Raw genomic sequence first — 21,676 nt, 5'->3', positions numbered from 1 at the left:
ACACCCGTTATACCTCGCTGTCCGCCCGCCAGTTTCCAGCTTGTGTCTAAACATCCCGAGATCCAGCATACAACAAATTTGAATACTACAGTCTTTAATAAATAAGAAGCTTCCTCAGTTCATTCTACGATAACCACCAAAAAACCGTTACAATCATAACCGATTAGTACGCTTTAAACCTTAGAATACCGAACCATACAGAAGCAGATTCAACAACCTCATCCTTCTTCCACACGGGCCAGTATGCCAAGGTTGCAGTTACGAAGCCTATTAGTAGTGTTACGGTAGCGCAGGTGGGTCGGTTGGAACCTTGTCGCAGGTAGTCGTGGGGCGGGGAGGCGGCGTCGCGCACCTCCTTGCTCTTCAGTGACGCGAAGCTCTGGTCCGCGAATGAACTGCCGTGGTGGACGGCCGGGCCTGAGGTTTGTATACGTATACATAAATATACATAATTATACTGTCTTGAGAGATTTAAAGAAGCCAGAGTCAATGGGTGCTAACAAGGAAAGAAAGCTTAATTATAGGTCACTAGGTTTCAGGAGGTATCGTAACGGGATAATGGAATAATAAGTTGGGATGAGATACATAAGATAGGAATCTAGATAAACGGTGCCACTGTGGTGCTGTATATGACAATAGATAATTATGGAAATACATATTTACACACATTAATAAAGGTGGGGTACTTAGTCTACAAACTGTGTGGCTAATATACCTAAAAGAAACAGCGTTTAACATACTTCGAAACTTGACCAAGTAAAATAGTATAGGTAGTAGTATTCAGAATCACTCGGGAAATCTTTGCAGCCTTTTGCAAAGTGATTCCTGCAGCTGTCTCCACGAGGTTTGCGCCGTGCTGCACTGCAGTGTGAGCCCTACGGCGCGATGGCAAGGTGCATTATGCATTACCCTTCCCGCGCGGCGGCTCGGGCTGGTCCAGGCTGCACTGCAGTGTGAGCCCTACGGCGTGGACGCAAGGTGCATTACCCTTCCCGCGCGGCGGCTCGGGCTGGTACAGGCTGCGCAGGCGCTGCTCGCGCAGGCGGTACATGTGCGCGCGGATCTCCTTCTTGCGCCCGAAGTCCTCCGTCTGCTGCCACTGGAATGGAGCACACGAGGGGTGTTATTGAAGGGTCAGATGATATTCGTAGGTATATGAAAGTACGTATAGACATAACTAACTTTTGCAAACTTGATTATTGTCATGAATTCCTCCAGTTGGCTTATTTGTCGTCTGTAATAGACGTAGAGGCAAAAAAAACTATAATTTTTTATTATATATTATTTTTATATACGCACTCACGCCTTGTACTAATGTACTCCCTTGCGGGGTAGGCAGAGGTGCATTGCTGCACCTACTTTTCGCCAGAGTGTTATGTTAGTCCCAATGTAATAGGGGGCGGGCCTATTGCCATTTTACGGGCACATCCAAGACCCGAGAACAATATTTTTATTCGTCGTAAAGTGAATAAATTGTTGATGAAAATCTACTAAAAATAGGGATTAGCCTATTCGGAAAGTAAAAGAGCTTTATATTCTAGGAAGGGAAGAAGAACAGGCTAGATTGATGATGATCATGTATGTATTATAATGTGTAACGACTGAGTAACCTAACTGTGTATCAAATATTGTTGGAACTGAACGCACGCATAGCGCCTTAAACACTAGTCATGTTGACTTCACAGACATGATACCAGTAACCATGAGCGAATACAAAAAGTAGACAATGAATTATAAAAATACAGCGAGGAAAAGATAACATGAATGAAAATATCTAATTTATAGTAGTTACATAATAGGAAATGAAAAAGTCGAATGAAAAGGCATTTAGCCCAATTTTCATTCCCCATTCACACCACCCAATTCGCTAGAGCCCTACTAGGTATATCCAACAGTTGGCAGCCATTGGCTGATGATGATGATGATGTAGTGTAAGGGACGGAGACTCACCATGCGTCGCAGGACATCCTCGTCGCCGATCAGCGACACGTCGGCCTCAGACATTCTGAAACAACAAGCAAACTTATTTAAATAACTAGTAAATAAATAAAACACATGTGGAAACTACCCTCAGAACACTTTCAGTTACGATATTTTTTCGAGAGCTAGTTTTTTTCAGTCGTTTCGTTTCACATAATTAATTTAGATTTCTTTTATTCAGAGTAACATGCAACAATGTCCATAGATCTGACTGTATAAGTGCTTCCGGTAGATTACAGCTATTTTCAGGTAATTTTGTGTGTCAATGTCGACGCCATGTTCGTTAATCAAAGGCCTGCACAATGTATCTACATAACATAGTCTATGGTTGTAAGTAATGAATGTTAATAGGAATAATCAAGAAATTCAAGTAAATTGAATTGAAGCGCTGGAGATGGATAGTGCTTACGATAGAAAGGCAGGATCTCAATCATGTTCATTCAAGTAATTAAATTTCTTTTGGGGACTCAGTGGAAAAAGGCGACCAGGTACGACGACTAATAATTAGCTAGAGAAGGTCCGTGCGGGTAGAAGTGAAGACTATGAGGAGACTATATAATGAGGAGAGAATATGGGGAGATTGAGGAGACCCTTAAAATAACGAGTTAAATTTAAGATAATACAAGAGCTCTCCAGCAAGTTTAACGCAAAATAATAATACAGACTAGTGGCGCCCCCGCCTGCAGCCGCCTTTCACCGGCAACCTCTACTATTTGGATGACATTGTTTATATGCGCACCATACATTTTTATTAAAGAACAATTTGAGTCGACCTCGTTCCTGATGTACCTTCACATGTAATGATGATGCTACTCAATGTAATATGTGTGGTCAATTGTTCAATGGGGACCTTCTCATCATAAACTGTTTAGTCACATTATGTAGTTGTGAAGGTGTGTTGTTCGATAGGTACATTTAGGTCGTTTCTATTAAAAAAGGGTATACCTACTTTGTTATAAAATAGTTTGCAAAGGACTTGCAACTAAGTAATACGCGCTAAACTCAATAAAGTTCCCACGACAATCCTAATTAGGGCATAACTACAGGCAGGTATTGCGCACCTAGAACGAATGGCACGCATTAGCAATATGTTCACACCAACCCACTGCCGAGTCGCGGGAACACCACTCGGACATCGAAACACACTCGGGGAAGGAATTCGTGATGGCTTTACAACCAACTGGGAGCCTAGGTAATAACCTACCTGCTGTTGCATTTATTGTTGCAATAAATCAAGTCAATATACCTACCTAAGTAACTTTTAAAAATCCTCTGTCTCCGTCTCATGTAAAAAAAACCGGCCAAGTGCGAGTCGGGCTCGCGCACAAAGGGTTCCGTAGCAGCAATTACAGTTAAATCAACCTATCTCAAAAACTATAAGAGATACTTTGATCAAACCAAAAATCGTTGAAAGAGTTAATTAGCATGCATCACCTCTATTTTTTTTAGAATTTTATACCCCGTAGTTATAAAAATAGAGGGGGGGGGACATACTTTTTACGACTTTGAGAGCTGATATCTCAAAAACCGTTCACTTTAAGAAAAATGTTTTTTTAGAAAACTTTATATCATTTTAAAAGACCTTTCCATTGATACCCCACACGGGTATGTACATCGAAAAAAAAAATTTCATCCCTCAGTTACATGTATGGGGGGCCCCACCCCCAATTCTTTTTTTTACTATTTAGTGTCATATTTTTGTAGCGGTTCATACAACACATATTCCCATCAAATTTCATCACTGTAGTACTTATAGTTTCCGAGTAAATCGGCTGTGACAGACGGACAGACGGACAGACGGACAGACGGACAGACGGACATGACGAAACTATAAGGGTTCCGTTTTTGCCATTTTGGCTACGGAACCCTAAAAAACTTGACCCAACTATAACACCATCTATTCATAGCACGTTAACAAGTCAATCAGATCTGTGGCTGGTAATTGGCGTATCAATAACGAGCACTATAAATAAATAAGCTCATAGAGCGAGGTTCAAATCAATCGTCCAGGATCACCGCGCCATCTGGTGACCATCTGCGGAGGCCTTGCGGGAGAGGTCGCTCCGTGTATGGGCAGACCGGACCCGCCGCCCTTGCCCCCCATCGACCAACGAGCCTTAAAAGGAGCTGGACTTCCACCTTGCCTGTTATTGGCATTACGAGAAATTCAGGTGCTTATGATGTCATTTTTACCGACTGGTTCGAAATTATTTTTCTCTCGGTGACCGCCGTCTGAAGGTTGGTTAAATTTAAATTGACACGTCGATTTAGGGGTATTAAATATGCATCAATTACTGTTAATTGAAATTGATGTGATACGACGTGTAAGTAAATTGGTGAACACAATCTGAAGCGTGTCTAGTCTACTGCCGGCAGGAACCAGCAATGGATTAACAATTCAATCAAACGTTTTGTATAGGGAAACAAGATTAGCAAGCTATTTTGTTTCACAGTACACCTCCCGTTAGTAACTAGTACCTCCCCTAACGCCAAATATGATCCCCAAAATACCACTTATAAAACTTTGATCACTTTACCTAAACAATGGAGCAATTTCAGTAGAATCACAAAGTTTAAACATAGTTACTCGTTTTTGGGCAAGATGACCAAAACACATGACGTCATCTAATGGATGCCATTTGCCAGGATAACCAAATTTCAAAAGACTACATACGTGCAATGATCACAAGTGACAAAGGAAAATGGTTTTTAAAAGAGTGGGTTTAGAACCAAGAAAGAAATGGGTTAGTAGGATAGCTATAATGGTGGGAGATAAGTTAATTATTTGGAGATAGACGACGAACTTTAGGACGCAATAATAGTTTCCTTTCAATTTATGGCTTTGTTGTAACCACTTGAGTTGTTTATTTTAGAATCAAGTTTTTTTTTTAAATAAGAGTCTAACCCATATCTGTAAACATAAAAATAAATTTTAGCCATAAGCACCTAACAGGGTTAAATAAATCAATCATGCCATCATTCAAATATGGCCAAAATATTTCGGACCCAATAAATGGCACGAGAAACATCAACACGCCAGTTTTTATCAGACGCTAATAGGAAGCGGCTCACGTTGCCGTATTGTTGCTTATCTGACCACCGGCGGAGACGTTGCCCCATGTGGAGGAGATAAGTGACACGGACTGGACTAGGCTGTGACGAAATGGAGATTAGCCGAAGATTATCAGCAGGCTTTTTTCACGTTACTTAACGTAGCATGTGATTTGTGAATACTTACAGACACTTAGGCGCTGCCTTGTAGACATTACAACAAATTTAAACGATAGGATTATCAGACATGTGTGTAAATGGATTCTATGAGGCATATACAGCATTACTCAATGATAGTAACAATACTTAGTTAATTTACTTATTTCATGTCATCATCAATGGTTCAGGACTATCAAGCAAACTGAGGCAAAATATCAAACCTATCCAAGGACCCTTGAAATTGTGTTTCCAACTTTTGATGTCTGTCCTGAGAATAGCGAATAGTCGGGCCGTGAGTCACACACCGTCGATAAAGGGGTATCGCGGGTATGCACGGAATGCGTCCTGGCCCATTAGAGTGGTATCACTCTGGTTTCAAGAATATCCTCCTGTCCCCAACCCTAGCGAAACGTAATAGAATCGTTTTCAGCATAGCCGATCCTATACTTTGTATATTCAAAGTGCGGGCCCGTGTCTCAAAGCCGTGCTTGAGTGGCTCCACTATGGGAATACCTGGGGGAGTTTTTGTGTCCGCAGGGAATGACATTGTGTCAGGTGCTCAGGCAGAGGCCGCCTCGCGTCCACAATGTGGCAAATTACATGCTCGTCGGTGTAAATACATGGGGGAGGAACAAGATCAATTACAATGCGGATAATTGTTAAACCTGTTATAACTAATTGTTATTTATTGTAGAAAACAGCTATAGCACAGTACCAAGGAACAGTAGCTGGTTTGCAAACATACATCATAACAATATGTCTGCATCAAAAATGAATATACTCTATGACTAAACATACAAAAATTCTAACTACATCGGACAGGTTTGGCGTTATATAACTTAGACGAATTTAAATGGCTGATTTCCATAGATTAATCGCTTGGATTTGCATTCAATTTTGTGTCTATCGCTGTATATGGGAAGATGAAATGCAAAATGTTGAATTAGGGCGCCTTCAAATTAGTCGCTAAGTGTCGCGCGACTGCAGCGCTGCAGCCGCGCTGCTGTCTAAATTCCATATAAATTATTAACGCGCGACTGCAGCGCTGCTGCGGCGCTGCAGTCGCGCATCTTTAAAATTACAAAATTTATATGGATTTTGACAGCAGCGCGGCTGCAGCGCTGCAGCAGCGCTGCAGTCGCGCGACACTTAGCGACTAATTTGAAGGCGCCCTTAGAGGCATCGGCAAGACATAAATCTTGGTTTAAATAAATATGTTTCTGTATTTTTAAGATAATCATAAATCTTTGCATGTGATCAATGACCACCGATAGCGATTCAAAAAGGTTTTTACTTAGACATAGAATACATTTAAAGTATTAAAGTGTTTTATGTCTAAGTAAAGTACATTTTTGTACCTAAGTTAAAAATCCAGCAAGTATACCCAATTTGTTCTTAGAAATTTGATTTACCTACCTACTATAATCTAATATAAAACAATAACTTTATCAAAGAGAAACAAAGAACATGCGTGAGAAAACATACACAAACAGAGTACATCTACAGCGCGTATGTTTGTCCATCCTAATCACGCGTGCCCACTGTCAATGAGTTCTTCCGACTTACAAATGAGGCTGTAAACAAACTGGCCTACACCAGCCAGATACAATACATATCAATGCCTTGTTGGAACCCGGTCAAAACTTTTACTATTCAATGTTTTAAGGAAGGATTTCAATTCAACACGGCAGTAATCTCATGTTGATATTCAACGCACGGAACCAGCGAGATGCTCGTGAAGATTAACTTACTATTTGCGGAAAAGTTGGCTGATTTTGCGGACAGGATGTGAGAAAGTAAATGAAAGTTATCGCTACATACAAATCCTGGTCATCTTTACGGTTGTGAAGGCTAAATCTAAGGTGAATGAAAACAATCAGCTTTCTCTGCAGATTGAAAGGCATTTAAAAGGCCCGCAGACAACGTTAAATGTATAATCTCCAGCAGAGAAAATACATTAAAACGACAAGGAACCACAGCACAACGAACATAATGGCTGTAAAAGCCCATAACAAAGTAAAAATAAACAAACATAGCGTGAACTTTTATACCACCTGCGGGAGTATTTAAAGTTAAACGTCTACCTTTATTAAAGGTCAACCAATACACATACATTGCATTCTTAACAAGGTTATCCTTTCCAGAGATTACCGAAGAAAATCGCAAGTTGTTGAAACAAATGAACGACCTAGTGACACGGTGCGCTCCCTCGTCGCTCGTCGTGCGAAATATTTGACTATCAATATTGACTGATGCCCTTGCAGCGAACAGCTGGCACGTGACGTCATCAATGAGAAGAGGCAGCAGAAGAGGTCTAGGTGACGTCAGCCACATTTAAACATAAACTGTATTAGGTACTTCACACGGTATTCCATAGATGCATAAGGTAGATATTTGAAAGCACTTAACATCCTGCAGATGAGTTGAACGTTGATGATTTGTTTGATTAATTTTTTTTGGGCTAGGTTTTATTATATATTATATACTAGCTGTTCCCGCGAGCTTCGCTTCGCCTTAAAAAGTTTTCCCGTGGGAATTCCGGGATAAAAAGTAGCCTATGTTCTTTCTCAGGGTCTAGACCATATGTATACCAAATTTCATTCAAATCCGTTCAGTAGTTTTGGCGTGAAAGAGTAACAGACAGACAGACAGACAGACAGACAGACACAGTTACTTTCGCATTTATAATATTAGTTAGGATTTTATATGTATTATTAATAACAAAGGCATATCTTAAGCGTCTTAAGGTCCAGAAGTGCACATGATGCGGTGCCACAAATAGCTCCACAAGTCAAGGTCCCTCGCAACACAATACCCATGAATGAGCGGGAACCTGTCCACTTCACGCGCCCTGACCCCGGCCTGACTGGTTCCAGGGGGTCACTCTATATGACGAAAAACTAAATTTCGTAGCACTGCTGCGGGAGCCACGACTCTATCTCGTTGTATTAAACGTGCCGATTGCACGACAGCTTTCGTTCGTTCGCTTTTGTCAGTATAGAGTAAACCTCCACTACTGGGGAGCCCTGGCTGAGTCACTCCGTGCCATCCATTACTTGACTCAGTTAATGATACGTGTCCAACATCACTAAGACAGCTTTCAAGGGCTGTAGAGCCTGAAGAGCTTATTGTTGTATGCAATACTTTGCGGCAGTGCATTTTAGATTGATGATTGTGTAGGCTCGTGTTTACAAGGTTGGCATTGATAGAAAACAGGTGTATGTAGCGTACCGATAATTCGTAATCACAAAGCAATAACAAAAGAAGAAAAAGAGAGTTCTTTAAAAATACAATTAATTTCTAATTCAATATAATACAGCAACCAACTACAGGTTCTACTGTGATTTGCTTACTTCCAATAAGCTCGAGGACACACCAAAAAGACGAAAGGATGAGGTAACTAGTCCAAAAATAAATACCAAACCGTTCTAGCTTAAAAACCAACCAATTACTAAACAAAATGACAAACAACTGTAGTTGAGTCCATTTATATGGATGACATACTGTTTTGCAAGCAGATATTAAAATCAGATGACATAATTTAACTGAGAAAAGCATTGTAATTATACATTTATTGATTGATCAACTGCAGGTTTGTAATCAATTTAAAATATTGATTGAATAAGCAGCTGATATCAAGGCACCTACTGGGTGACATAAACACTGTCGCGGCCCACAGATATAATTGCTGAGAGGTCCTTTGAATGAAAGAGGAGCATCTCATTTGACTTGAAGGTTATTTAAGATATGCGCATGCATAAGCTAACACATGGAGAGTAGAAGGTGGAGGAATCCAATAGATTTATAGCTAACATTTGGATGGATGAAATCTCAATGAAATTGTCTAAGAAAACCATATCTGATTCCGTTTATTAAATAAGCAAAGCATCATAGCCTAACGGAGTTATAACCATGACCTCTTGAGAAATCGATCAATTTCTGTCAATCACAATGCGACAGGCTTCACAAACCCAGCATACGGCAACTGACAGTGGTAGCGGCTTGAGGCTTGCCGGGTTTGAGTCACCAGCACCGCCCACGCGGCCCGGTGTCACCTGCTGCTCCATGTGATCAATGGCTGCCGGGGCTCATCAGACACACTTGCTGGTGCTTCTAATATTCGATAAGAGATTTATGGAGCCGTGTTCTCTGCCTCATTTGCATTTCCAGATGCAGAAGTTAATAAATCACGTGAGTTATTTTGGGTGGATGTTCGATTGAAATTGGGAGTGATATTTTATTTGGAAATGTTTCTATGCTTTTTCTATAGCTTTCAAAGGTTTTTCATTGTGATTGTGAAAGGTATCTTAGTATTGCAGGATACCAATGCACAAAAATATAACTAAAAGGTCTAATCCGTCAAGTCGTTCGGGTTCGTCGCCGAACATTATGTTATGATAAATATGATTGTTTATGCATTGATTGATCAATTGTTTGCTTCGATGAGTTGGCGCGAGACAATACTGACGGAAATGGAACAGCTATGTGGGACAGCGAGCCCTGCACTTGTTGCCATAAACAACTGTTACATTCATCAAATCATCATAATAGCAATAATGCTATTGAGAATGGTAAAAAATTGTTTCAATAATAATTAGTATATAGAAGAACTTCCAAGAGTTCCCGGGCTGAATCATATCCTTGCCAAGCTAATACCAATTGATTATTGAATAAGACAATATTTCTGCGAATACGACAGTTTTACGGAAAGAATGTCGCGCCTCCAGCATGTCTCTACAAATTCTTGTGGGGTCGCTGCCCGACTGCGGTTTATCAAGTCAATATTTCTCAAATTACTCAAACATCAATTTCTTGGAAATTCGACAGCTGAGGAAAATTTACCCAAAAATACGGCCTTTTAATTTCGTAAATTAAGATCTTGTAAATGCAAACCAGATTATAGAGGCCGCGGTCGGTAAATCACGAATTGACACTAAATAACAGAGTTTAAAGTTTACATGAATAAATGGAAGCCTTAATTAATTGCAACTCAACTTTACTCAACAATAACTGGAACCTGTCCATGCCGCGACACTAAGTCGAGGTTGCCCAGTAAGTTCCTGGCAGAAAATAATAATAAACCGCAGAAGTTTAACTGAGATTATAAACTAAAGGCAAAATCTTGGACTGTTACACATGGAAACTTGGAAAGGTATATATTGAACAAAGATAGGATAAATTCTACTCAATTGAAAGAAACTTTATATGAATTCACCAGACTAATCTTTTTGAGGTCAAGAACAATTAGTTGATAATTAAAATTAGGCGCACTGTCGACGAATGATTTTCCAATCAAATCGACATTAGTTACCTACCAATTAAATTCCAATAAGCGTAGAGCTAATCGTAGCATAGGAACGAGAAAAGAACATCACACAAATGAAGCTGAAAGTACACACTAGGTACATAGATACCCCAACCCCACCCACTCCGAGTCTACGAATATTTATAATTTATGGTTGTCTTCTCTGCTTCAGAGTTGGTAGTGTCATAATGTTGTCTTTGGGTAATTCTGCATTATCATAAATAAAATGGGGTGGACCCCTGGCGCCTGCCCGAGTGACGACTGACGTATCAAACGTATACGATATTTGCAATGCAACCTGGGATGTCAGCGGATCATGCTAAGCTGAGTGGCTAATCGGTCCAGCTCTAGTCTTCGTCACCGACAGCCTTAAGAAGAAATTAACAATATTTTTCCGTCCATAGGCACCAATGACAGATTGAATCACATAACATAGCGCTACACCTAGTGATGCACCTAAAAATCGAAACAATAAGCTCTATGCATCATAGAAAGAGCACCCTGTACAGTGTACACAGGCCTCACAGGGGTCTCCGCGCATGCAGCGAGGATGCGCCGGCGCAGTATCAACGAACTCGTGGCCGGCGGCGCGCGGGCACTGACTACACAGGAGGGGGGGTGTAGTAGCGATGGGGGAAGAGCTTCATCAAGAAGTGCAGTGCATTGCATACAAACTATCATATGCACTTGATTTAACGTAGCAACGTTGTGTAGCGATGGCTGAAAGGTTGAAGGACTATATGGATGGTCACGAAATGGCAAATATACATATACAGCGCGCAATAATGCCACCCGCAAAAATGAGAGCTACGAGTTTTGGAGAAAGGAAACAGAGATTACGAGTAATTTCATTACAACGCTATAAACGATGTTCGTCTAAAACAGCTGGCAAATATCGATCGACAACACTGCGGACTGCCGCGCTGTGGTCGCAGGCTGTATAATCGCCATGTTTAGTGTATATTATGTATATTATACAGTGCATATTGTATATGATAGGGAACTGGTTTGCGGCCGGCGAGGGCACTATGGATGCTGAGAAATGAGCTCTTTTTTGTACCAACCGCGCCGCTCCGCCGTTAAACCGCCGCTTTGTTTGATTATTCACTTGTTTTGAATACTAAACTCTCTAAACCAGCATGATAATCATTGTTAATTTGATGACCATTGTATACTAAAGCAAAGAATGCTGTTTATTACCATTCATTCTTACCTTTGTAATTTTATACGAAAAGTTAGTTTTGATATCAAAATTAAAATAATTGTTTTTCTCATGAGTAGTGGCAGACCGTGGCTATGCAACAATAAAAACCTATTTTAGTGAATTTAATAGTTATCACGGTCACGCTCGATGAGCGGAGTGTGAATCCAGTTCCCATGTTGGTCTAGCTAGAGGCACCTATACCTGCCTAGTAAGTACTAGGTAGGTAGGCTGCGTGTGGGCAGTGCTAGGTAAATAATTATAAAGTGTAAAAATAATATAGTTAGATGGTCTTCCTCCTAAATACGGCAATCCTCTAAAGCCGAGATTTTATGAACGCGATATTTGAAGATTTCTCTCGTAAATCAGTATACAAATAAAACCTTAATTAGAGATGTTTCAATGTCTTAATTTTGCCAAAAGATATAAAAATATATAAATCGTCAAGAAGAGACAGCTTACACCGATCAAACTAGAATATTCCGTAATACCTAATTAATATTTAAGTACCTACGCCAATACTTTTATCACTCTCACTCTCGTTAATACCTAACTTTTTTAAACGGTATACTCTCACGTTGTGGCTTGGAGTTCCGTAGAAACTATACACTGCTACAATGATGAGAATAGCCTGCCCTGCCCTAGCAAATCAAAGGTCGCTGAGACCGCTTCTGGGAAGCTGCAGGGAAGCAGGACTGATGAAGCAGCAAGTTCCATCACTATTGTTATTGTAGCGTCTCCCCCACACCCGCCACTCCATGCCTTCCTGGTACAATTCTCAAAACACGGTAACTTTAGCTTCTGTTATGTTATAGTAATAGTTTTAATTGCTGATATGTTTTTGCTGCTAGGTAACTCATGACAGAGTCTTCCATGACATGATAACACAGCGTTAGAATTGTAAATACGAAACAGAGACTAACATGCTAATCAGGCATTAATACATGCCATCGGAAAATATATATTCATAAAACCCATCCCAATACTAATAGCATGTAAACAGAATACAAACGAGTGTTAGATAGACAGACGTAGACTTCATAAACAAGTGTGTGTGTGTATGTAAGAATGTAATTAAGTACATCGTAAAGATAAGCTGTTTGTCCCGGCTCCTTATCACTGCAGTGCGTGTGTGAGGCTGTCCTCTGTGAGGAGTGGCTTGTTCTGAGCATGGGCTTCCAGGAAGTTACGTGTTCCTATAATAATTAGGTATATTCATTGTCGCCCATGCTACATTAACAGATATTATGCACACCCTATATTTGGTATATAATTATATATAATTATTATTTATTCATTTTTGCGCAACGTTTATTTTTTTGTTTTTCCTCACATCACAACAAAGTGCAGAGTGTGGGATGGGATGTTGATGTGGCACATATTACTTATAATCCCAGAAGCAAAGATCAAACAATAAGAGTCGCAATAAGCGTAACAGTAGTAACTTATTGCGACAAATCTAACATAAATGTAGTCGGGTGGCAAATAATCAAGTAGTGTATTTATTTGTCGCTAGTTATAGGTACATGAATACATAGCATAAAATATGTAAACAAATCGCAGCCAATGCCAGCGTTTGACGATGCAACGCTTATTGATTAAATAAACTAGTAAGCCTATAGGTACAATAAATATAATTATAAACAATAATAAGCAAACATAAACGTTGGACGAGAACAATACACTCATTCGCTAAAATTATTCATATTGGAGTTTGCTAATTAGAAGACAATCACTTTTCGGGGTAAACAGAATTCATGAATCACCCAAAACAAACGGAGCGAATCCTTTTCTTTGTAAACATTGTTAATGGATAATCTGAGACCGAGCACGTAAACAAACAGAAAATTAGAGCCTAACCCATCAAGTTTTGGAGACGCCTATGTCCAGCAGTGAAGGATGCTGATGATGATTATATATTATGTCTTCAGCTGTCTTCAATAATAGAAACTTCAATAGTAGATCTACTTCATATCTACGTACTTCTTGAGAAGGTAAGACAATTTTTTTACAACATTACATTCAAACGGTAGGATGAGTAAGTAGCGAGACATCATTTGAAAGTAAGCAATTAAAAGTAGGTAAATGTTTGGAGATCGAGGTTAATTATGCCAGCGCATGCTGATTTCCAGCAATAAATAATTTAAGAACTTTTTTCTGTGTTTTAGACGAATTTTACTAGCTATATAGTCCTCAGATATCATTTAAAGTTTGCAAGAAGGCTCTGGATCCACAATAATATCAATGACTTATGACTAGCAGTACCTAAACCGCTAAACTCGAATGATTTACATACATGCCATTAAAGTACAGTTCCCCAAAATTGATAATGCACATAGAAATCTTCGTCATTGTTCGGCAACGGTCGTATTCCCGAGCGTTAGAAAACTATTATGTATTTAGAGTGGTTAAGTACATTTTCTTCATGAAATTTTAGTAGAATTATGTAATTGGTGCTAAAAGAGATAATTGATTTATCAGTAACGAAATTTGATTCGATAATTCATAATATTCCATAATATTAAAATTTACTTCGAAAATGTTACAGTAGGTACTTTTCAAGTGTCTTACTGAAGCTGATGTAAAGATGGATGAAAGAAGGTTTGAGTAACACAAGATTTATATTATAAGGAGAAATGGATTTCAAATACAGGTTTACATTAAAAAATTTAAATCATAGTTCAAAAGTATTTACAGCACTGATTATTTCACATAAATAAAAATGTTTACATTAAAATCTCAGTTCAAAAGTATTTACAGCGCTGATCATTCACAATAATATTACAATTACAAACTTGGTCTTTTGGGTGTAGCTTTATTGGCAAAGTGAAGTCTATCAATGTGACGTATATTTTATTCTTAAATGTGCCTCATAATATGGCATCGTCAAAAATAATCAAAGTTGAAATTAAATTCACATTTGAAAAAAATAACAAGAACGATGTGTAATTGCAGCTCTTTATAATTCCACAAAAGTAATACTGATCTTGACCTTGAGACCCTTGACTGATCGGTGACAGCCACCGACCGCCCAAATTGTTTTCGATTATGTGTCACATGATATTGACTACTATTTCTTTCGAACAAGGATCAAAATGCAAGTGCTCTTACGATTCAATGATTCGGGTGTTTCCGGGAATACGACAGTTTGCGAAGATTTGCATGCGCATTATTAATATGGGAGAACTGTATATGCGTGTATTTTTCGATGACTAGGCCAGACCACGATCGAGTCAGCAACAACAATAGTAAAGCCAAACCAACAAGTGACATGGGAGACGTGCCGCACGCAGCCCCCGCGGTCACGACTGTCGGCCGAGGAGGGCTCGGAGGCACGAAAGGAACCTCGCCATGGGCAGTCGGGACTACCTAGTGTTTGTCACAGATAAGCTTAGAAGAGCTTCTCTTGTGGTGACCGCTGCAGCCTGCTACCTCTGATAAAGATAAAGATAAAAGATAAAAATTCTTTATTCGGTGTCCAGCACCAGCACACACCAAAAATACTGACTGCGACTTTTCTACAGACTCGTTCAACAAGAGTTTTTTTAGGAAGTGGTATTATTTTGTAGGAAGCAGATATCAAGGGACACACAATATGATTAACCAAGAAGAGGCATTTTGATACACAACAGGGGACATAGCAGTGGTATTCTCCGATACTTACAGCTACTTCTAAGATAATTATATTTATTAATATGAACTCCTACTAGCCTAGTATAGTAATAGTTGTTGATATACAAAGGTACATACATACCAAACAATCAGTATCAGTAATGTCATTCCGAGTATCTCCGGTGCATCTCCGCGCTGAGATAATGTTATCTGGTGCATCAGCTGGCTTTGTGCCGCTCTTACAAACGATCGTTAATTATAATGGTTTGATTCAACAGTACTTATAAATCTGTACAGACTGTCCCGTTACTAGTACTATGTTGTGTCATACGTATGGATGTTATTAAACGAAATTAAACACTAAACATAAACATACTTTCATTGTTTTTACCTAATACTTATCTAGAGCAGGAACATGTAAATATGAATGAAGGTAATAATGTATAGTTCATGCAAACTCTAGCCACAGATAAACATCACCGACCGATTTAACACTATCGCTCTAATGCAGTAAACCTTGCGTTGCAACATGAGGTAACCTTTATTTCAGGAACAGCATGCAATCTAGATTATTCTAGATGCACTGTGCAGGTGGATCTCACAGCAACACGGAAGACATTGAGCAACATAAAGCGCGAATAAGACCAAACAGCCCACTAGAACCTTCTAGATCTAGGAATGAGAGCCCATAGTGCTTCCGCGATATCCAAAATAGATTTAACTGCGAAACCTACGACATGCCTCGCTAATGGAACAGACACAACACGCGACACCTACGAGCCTGGGTTCATTTGAAAACGAACAAGGCTACAAAACCGCAACTGAAATATTGGCCTCCAGGAGCATCGTAAGTGCAAATATCTGCCCACATACATTAGTATTGGAAGCTTGACTCAGCAACCTGAAGGTGAAGAATGTAATGTCAAAGGATATGGAGAATTACTCGCTCACTCAGCTACTGATGAATAAGAGAAGATAAGCGCAGTATAGATCAGTGGCGCGAGTGAAGTCGCGGCGAGGAGGCTATTAGTTGATGTCATCTCAATAATGGCTGCGTAGGTGCACAACATAAAAGTGGAAATATTTATTGAGCTATAAAGCTACATATTTAATTAGACACCTAAACCTAGAAATGCGTAGGTAATTCAGATAAATACAATATAATATCATACTAGGTATACTTATCAAGAAGGCTTACATAAGTACTCGAAGTAATACAAACATAGAGATTCTGATATACGGAAATGAACGTCATGAATTTGTGAATCTAAAAGAAAATTAATGTTGAGAGAATATACATCTAGTGTAAAAAGTGCTATAAAAACACGGCAGATGATACAATAATCACAAAAATTCAAATTGAAACATAGGCATATTGAAACATCATATATTTCATCCTAAAATGTGTAAACTGTGTAGAAATGAAATCAATGCCTTCTCACGGCTCGTGGTGGACAGTAAATAACGTGCCGTGGTCGCGGCCGCGGTATCAGCATGAGGCAACGCGGCTGGTTGCCCAAACCAGCGCGTGAGATAACAGCAGCAGCAGGCCAAGCGACGGAGGATACGGCACGCATACCTACTGATTGTATATACTTTAGACCTAGACAGTATAACAAGATTAATGATAAGAAACTTAGAAATTAAGATAGTTCAAATATGGTTCAAATAGGAAAAACTTCAGAGTGATCGAAACAAAACATGAAAAGTTGCATGTAAAGGAAAGCATTGCAGACTTGCAGTTATTGAAATTTAAATCATTGAATGAATTCGATGAATCAGCTTATGTTTAGATTAAATGGAATAAAACATGGACGACCCTTTCAATAACAAACTAACTAGGCTGAATGTAGTGTTAATGATATCAATGCAGAAACACAAACATATTATGAAAACAAAGATGATGTGGCTAATAATAATAATCTAAACTCTTTACCTGATGCAAATAGCATTTTACTAAAGCCACCAAGTAGTAAAAACAAATTTCTGTTATGTGAACGGTGTTAAATCAAATACTAAACTATATGTATTTGCTTCGGCAAGAATGTTTAATTAATGTCGTTGGAGGTGATAATGGGAGTGAAGGCTGAGACAATAGTGGAGAGGTGTTCGGAGTGGCTTCTCATAGGAATCTGTACCAGGCACCAGGTGTGCAAACAGCGAGCTCGCAGCTAGCGGCCGAGGCGCCGGAGCGGGTTATTCACACCAGCCCCGAGCCGCTAGTACGGACAAAGACGAGTACCAACAAAAATAACATTCCTTTAATTTTATGCCGAGAACGGTTCATAAGCTTAATTTATGTGCGCCCACGGAGGCCGGGAATGTAGCTGTCAAAAAATTACATTCTTCTCGCGCAACGGTCAGCTGAGCGGCGGCGGCGGCGGCGGCGGCGGCGGCGCGGGACCATAAATTATCAGTTTATCTCCCGGAGGCTCGACACGAGGAGGATCGGGTGACTCACCTGCGGGTCCCTCGGCGGCGTCACGAGCCCGTTAACATTTAAAACTCTCGGAACCTTTACTTTCTTCCAGTGCACAGTTCGTTTGTTATCGTTCGTTTTTGTATCACCTTTAAATAAACTTAACTGTTAGGAAGCGTCTCACACGTGTTATAGCGAAGCGTTAGTTATTATTTTTGTATGATTAAATAAGTTGTTATTGTTGTAGGGGTGTTAATAGTTGCAGGTCGTTTCGTTTCGTAGTGGTCGCGCGCGGTGACTTGCGTGTGTCTCGAGCACGGTGGCGTGCGGCGCGGGTGGCTGGCGGGCGAGCACTGCCGGTGCCGCAGCCTGCGCGCGCGCCGCCGCCGCCGCCGCCGCAGCCTCCTCCTGCGCCCTCCCTGCGCCGGCGCACATCTACAAACATTTACATTTATCGCCTGCATTCCGAGAAAGTATTCCTACGCTTCTAATTAAACTGCCTAAGTATATTTTATTTATTTATCTCCGATAACGCCTGCTTACCCGTTTACTTACTTTCACAAGATTGACCATTAAATTCGACAGCGACGGGAGGTGACATTATGAGAATTTATTATCTAATCGAGAGTTTTATGATCTCGCCGCGCTCACTTAGAGAATTCCGTTAGGATTGTTACATCGCACTCTAAAAGCATTCGATGATATTACAGGAACACACTTAACATAACGACTGGATTACGAACCCCAAATACAACCTTTCAAATCTGGAACTAAGCCATTTATCTAATATTCTAGTAGAAATCAATAGTATCTAATTAATTCATTAGTATATATACTAGAATAACCTAAATAACTTCCGGATGGATAATATTGTCAAAACAAAATGTAATGCAACTCCATGGTTGAATCACCGTAGACGATGAGGAAAACCGATCTCGAAATGCGAAATGGGTCACATGCATAACGGGTTACCTTAAAATTTATTACAAGGCGAAATTATACCATTGTTATTAAAGACGAGACTGTAGTTATAGCCTCGGATTATTGGGCCATTTCACGAGATGGTGCATTAAAAGTTAAGTAGGTATACATGCAAGCTGTGTTTCTTAACTTCCAAGGTGGATAAAAACAAGAAGTCAGAAGACTAGCAAAAATCATCAAACAACACAAGAAAACAAAACAAATTCATTAGAAAAATAGCACACACAAGTCTAGCCTCTTGAATTAACACTAACAATCCCAATATGACCAAATCTAATCATCCCAATACTTTTCCACCTACATTCACCGTCACAACTTCACTGCTCGCATCGATATCCGCAATAAGGAGAATAATATCGTCTATTCCTAAAATAGTCGCGGCCGATGCATCAGGAGGGTTAATCTATACTGAGGAAAAACGAACGAACAAGAACTGTCGTGCAATCGACAGGTTTATTGCAAAGAGATAGAGTCGTGGCCCGCGCAGTATCGCTCGGAAACTTAGTTTTTCGTAATTTAGAGTGACCCCCAGGCTCGCATGACGCCTCCTCTGCCGGCCACCGGGCTCCTACGCTCATGACTTCATTCACTGCCATAACTACACTTCTTGCTGCACACTTATTTACATTGGCTGTAGTCGTGATGTCGCTGGGTGAGAAGTGACGTCATAGTTTTCACGCCCTTTCGCGGGATATAATATTTCGTATGTAAAATTGTAGAAAATTTATTTAGATACACAATTTGGTTTTAAAGTAAGGTATGTTCAATATTTTTTTTTATTTGTTGGTAATTAATATTATAGACAAAACAAAAATCTATTATACAGGTTGAGCCAAAAAGTTTACTGCATAGAGACACTCAATCGTGTAGTGATTGTAATGATCAACGCCGAACTACGGTATACGAAAAAGCGAATAAATTATGAATAAATACATATTACCACAACGCTAAGACAATGAAAGCAGTGACTCAAACGTACTGACTATCTAAACATTATTGAAGCCAAAGAAATCGATAGCCATCTACAGGGTGATTCATAATATAAACATTCCGACTAAATCTCGGCCGTTGAGTCATTAGTTCATTACATTTGGACTAAATTGTACCAATTTAATGCACAAAGTTGGATATATCTATATCTATATCCTAGCCTGTTCCGTTATCTTTGTTTTCGGGCGCGGCGGCGGCGACGGCGGCGGCAGCGGTCAGATTTTTCATAGTAAAGAATTCAACGCGCGCCCAAAACTTTGAAATAAAAATATTTGTAATCAAAATATTATGTTTCATTACTTATTGATATAAATTCAAAACGATATTCTTATTTTTTTTATAAAACGATGTTGTAGACTTGATATGAAGGGGCACGCGGCAAACTGACGCATTTTGTTGATAAAAAGCTCAAAAAAGCCCTCGTCGAAACATAACACAAACTAGCCTGGTCGTTGCGGTGTAGGTGCGAAATAGCTGACCCTTTTCATTGCGACTTTTGAAAAATATTAAAAAACTACTTCCTGCAATATAAACTTGGTGGGAATAATAATTATAGACAAGACAGGTAGTTTTGGTAAATGGATTTGAGTAGGTAACTATTTTACTATCGCCGTCGTCTACGAACAGGCCTACCAAAATAAAGTATTATTCGATATTTTTTTGCTCGACAGCGGCAGCGGTAGAGCCCACAGCTAAGACAATATGGCTGCACCGCTGCACATTATGTAGCAGCCAGCCAGGGAGCATCCGTCAGCCAGCATGTCCTATACATCACGCGTCCTATTGTATCACCTCTACATCACACGGGCCCACGCGCAACAAGCCTTAACACTACAGCTCGTAAATGTCCCACTAAATTACTAACTCCTTCTCCATCATATGTATATTGTAGATACGTACTTTGTATAAATACATACATATAGGTATGTATGTATATTGTACATATTATTACGAAAATAAAAGTGTACTTGCATGAAAATTTACGCGAATTAATTTACGTAGCCCTTGAAAATTCAACACCAAAATAAACACCGGTCTTGCCAAAATCCGAAAAGGACTCGAACCGCGCCGCCAGTCAACAGTCGACATTCATTAAAATCATAATTGCAGACATTAATTCAGCGGACAGGGAGGGTCACCATAAACCTGGAGCCTCATCAAGTACTTTTAACAGCTGTAGCGATCACCCTGATTCTTATTAGACTGGAAGACTGCCCAAGCGGATAACACAACTAGCTGGTCCAATCATAGCTCCTGTCATATTCTGAACGAATGCGGTATATCCGCATCATCTTTATCAGGTTTCCAGTGGCAGTTATAGCACTGAAATTATTCCTTACAAATATTTTTTACAGACAAATATTTCCTTTTTATAAGTGATTTATGTTATGTTATGTATTTTATTATGTATATGGTGGCACGAAAACACACATCTTGGCGCACCATCCTATACAAAATGAATCCAATAAGGCGGATTATTGATACTGCGGTACATGATCATTTACCTGGCCGCGAGGAGTCTCGCCTTGTACGGAGCGGGGCGGCGGCGGCGGCGGCGTGGTGACGTCACCGCGCCCACGCACCACTCATTACCTTAACTTTGTCACTTTGAGACCAACTAGTCAAGGATAACTTAATTGTTCAATTTCGTATTAGGTGATTTTGCTATAATAAATATTATGGTGTGGTATTTAGTTATGGCAGGAGTTTTTACTACTTAATATTAATCCAAGAGTAGTTGCGGCTTCTACCATATTTGTAAATCAACTGCAACCTGCTTTCTTTCCTAAGTTTATCACGCGGGAGATAGGTAGGTACGTTAGGTAGGTGCGCGATGAGCACTTCCAGTAAGTAGTAAACCTAAAAAACTAAGTATAAGTAGTATTTAGACTACAACACATATAAAATCTTTATTCGCTTACCGCTCAGTTCTAACTGTCGGTCGTCCCGGCATCAGTGGCGGCAGCCGTGGCGGCGG

The 21,676-nt window shown here is 39.8% G+C and overlaps 1 protein-coding gene across 7 annotated transcripts in view; it reads right to left on the bottom strand.

Annotated features, from left to right (window-relative positions):
- The window catches only part of LOC105393750 (microtubule-associated protein futsch), a 64,205-nt gene extending 42,529 nt beyond the window's left edge, over positions 1 to 21,676 (bottom strand). For 5 of the 7 annotated variants that reach the window (XM_048622638.1, XM_048622640.1, XM_048622644.1 and 2 more), the window contains exons 1-4: positions 21,621 to 21,676; positions 1,951 to 2,005; positions 988 to 1,099; positions 310 to 417 (exon numbers count right to left, since the gene is read on the bottom strand). In XM_048622638.1, coding sequence (XP_048478595.1) covers positions 310 to 417; positions 988 to 1,099; positions 1,951 to 2,005; positions 21,621 to 21,652 — 307 coding nt within the window. In that variant the 5' untranslated portion in view covers positions 21,653 to 21,676. Of the gene's footprint in view, positions 1 to 309; positions 418 to 987; positions 1,100 to 1,950; positions 2,006 to 17,769; positions 18,081 to 21,620 lie in introns of those variants that run through there. The other 2 variants (XM_048622639.1, XM_048622641.1) reach the window with 2 other exon arrangements.

This window comes from Plutella xylostella, chromosome 8 (genome assembly GCF_932276165.1).
Source record: "Plutella xylostella chromosome 8, ilPluXylo3.1, whole genome shotgun sequence".
In the NCBI taxonomy this organism is placed as follows: domain Eukaryota; kingdom Metazoa; phylum Arthropoda; class Insecta; order Lepidoptera; family Plutellidae; genus Plutella; species Plutella xylostella.
The sequence above is the reverse complement of the archived record's forward strand: the minus strand, read 5'-3'. Positions and strand labels throughout refer to the sequence as shown.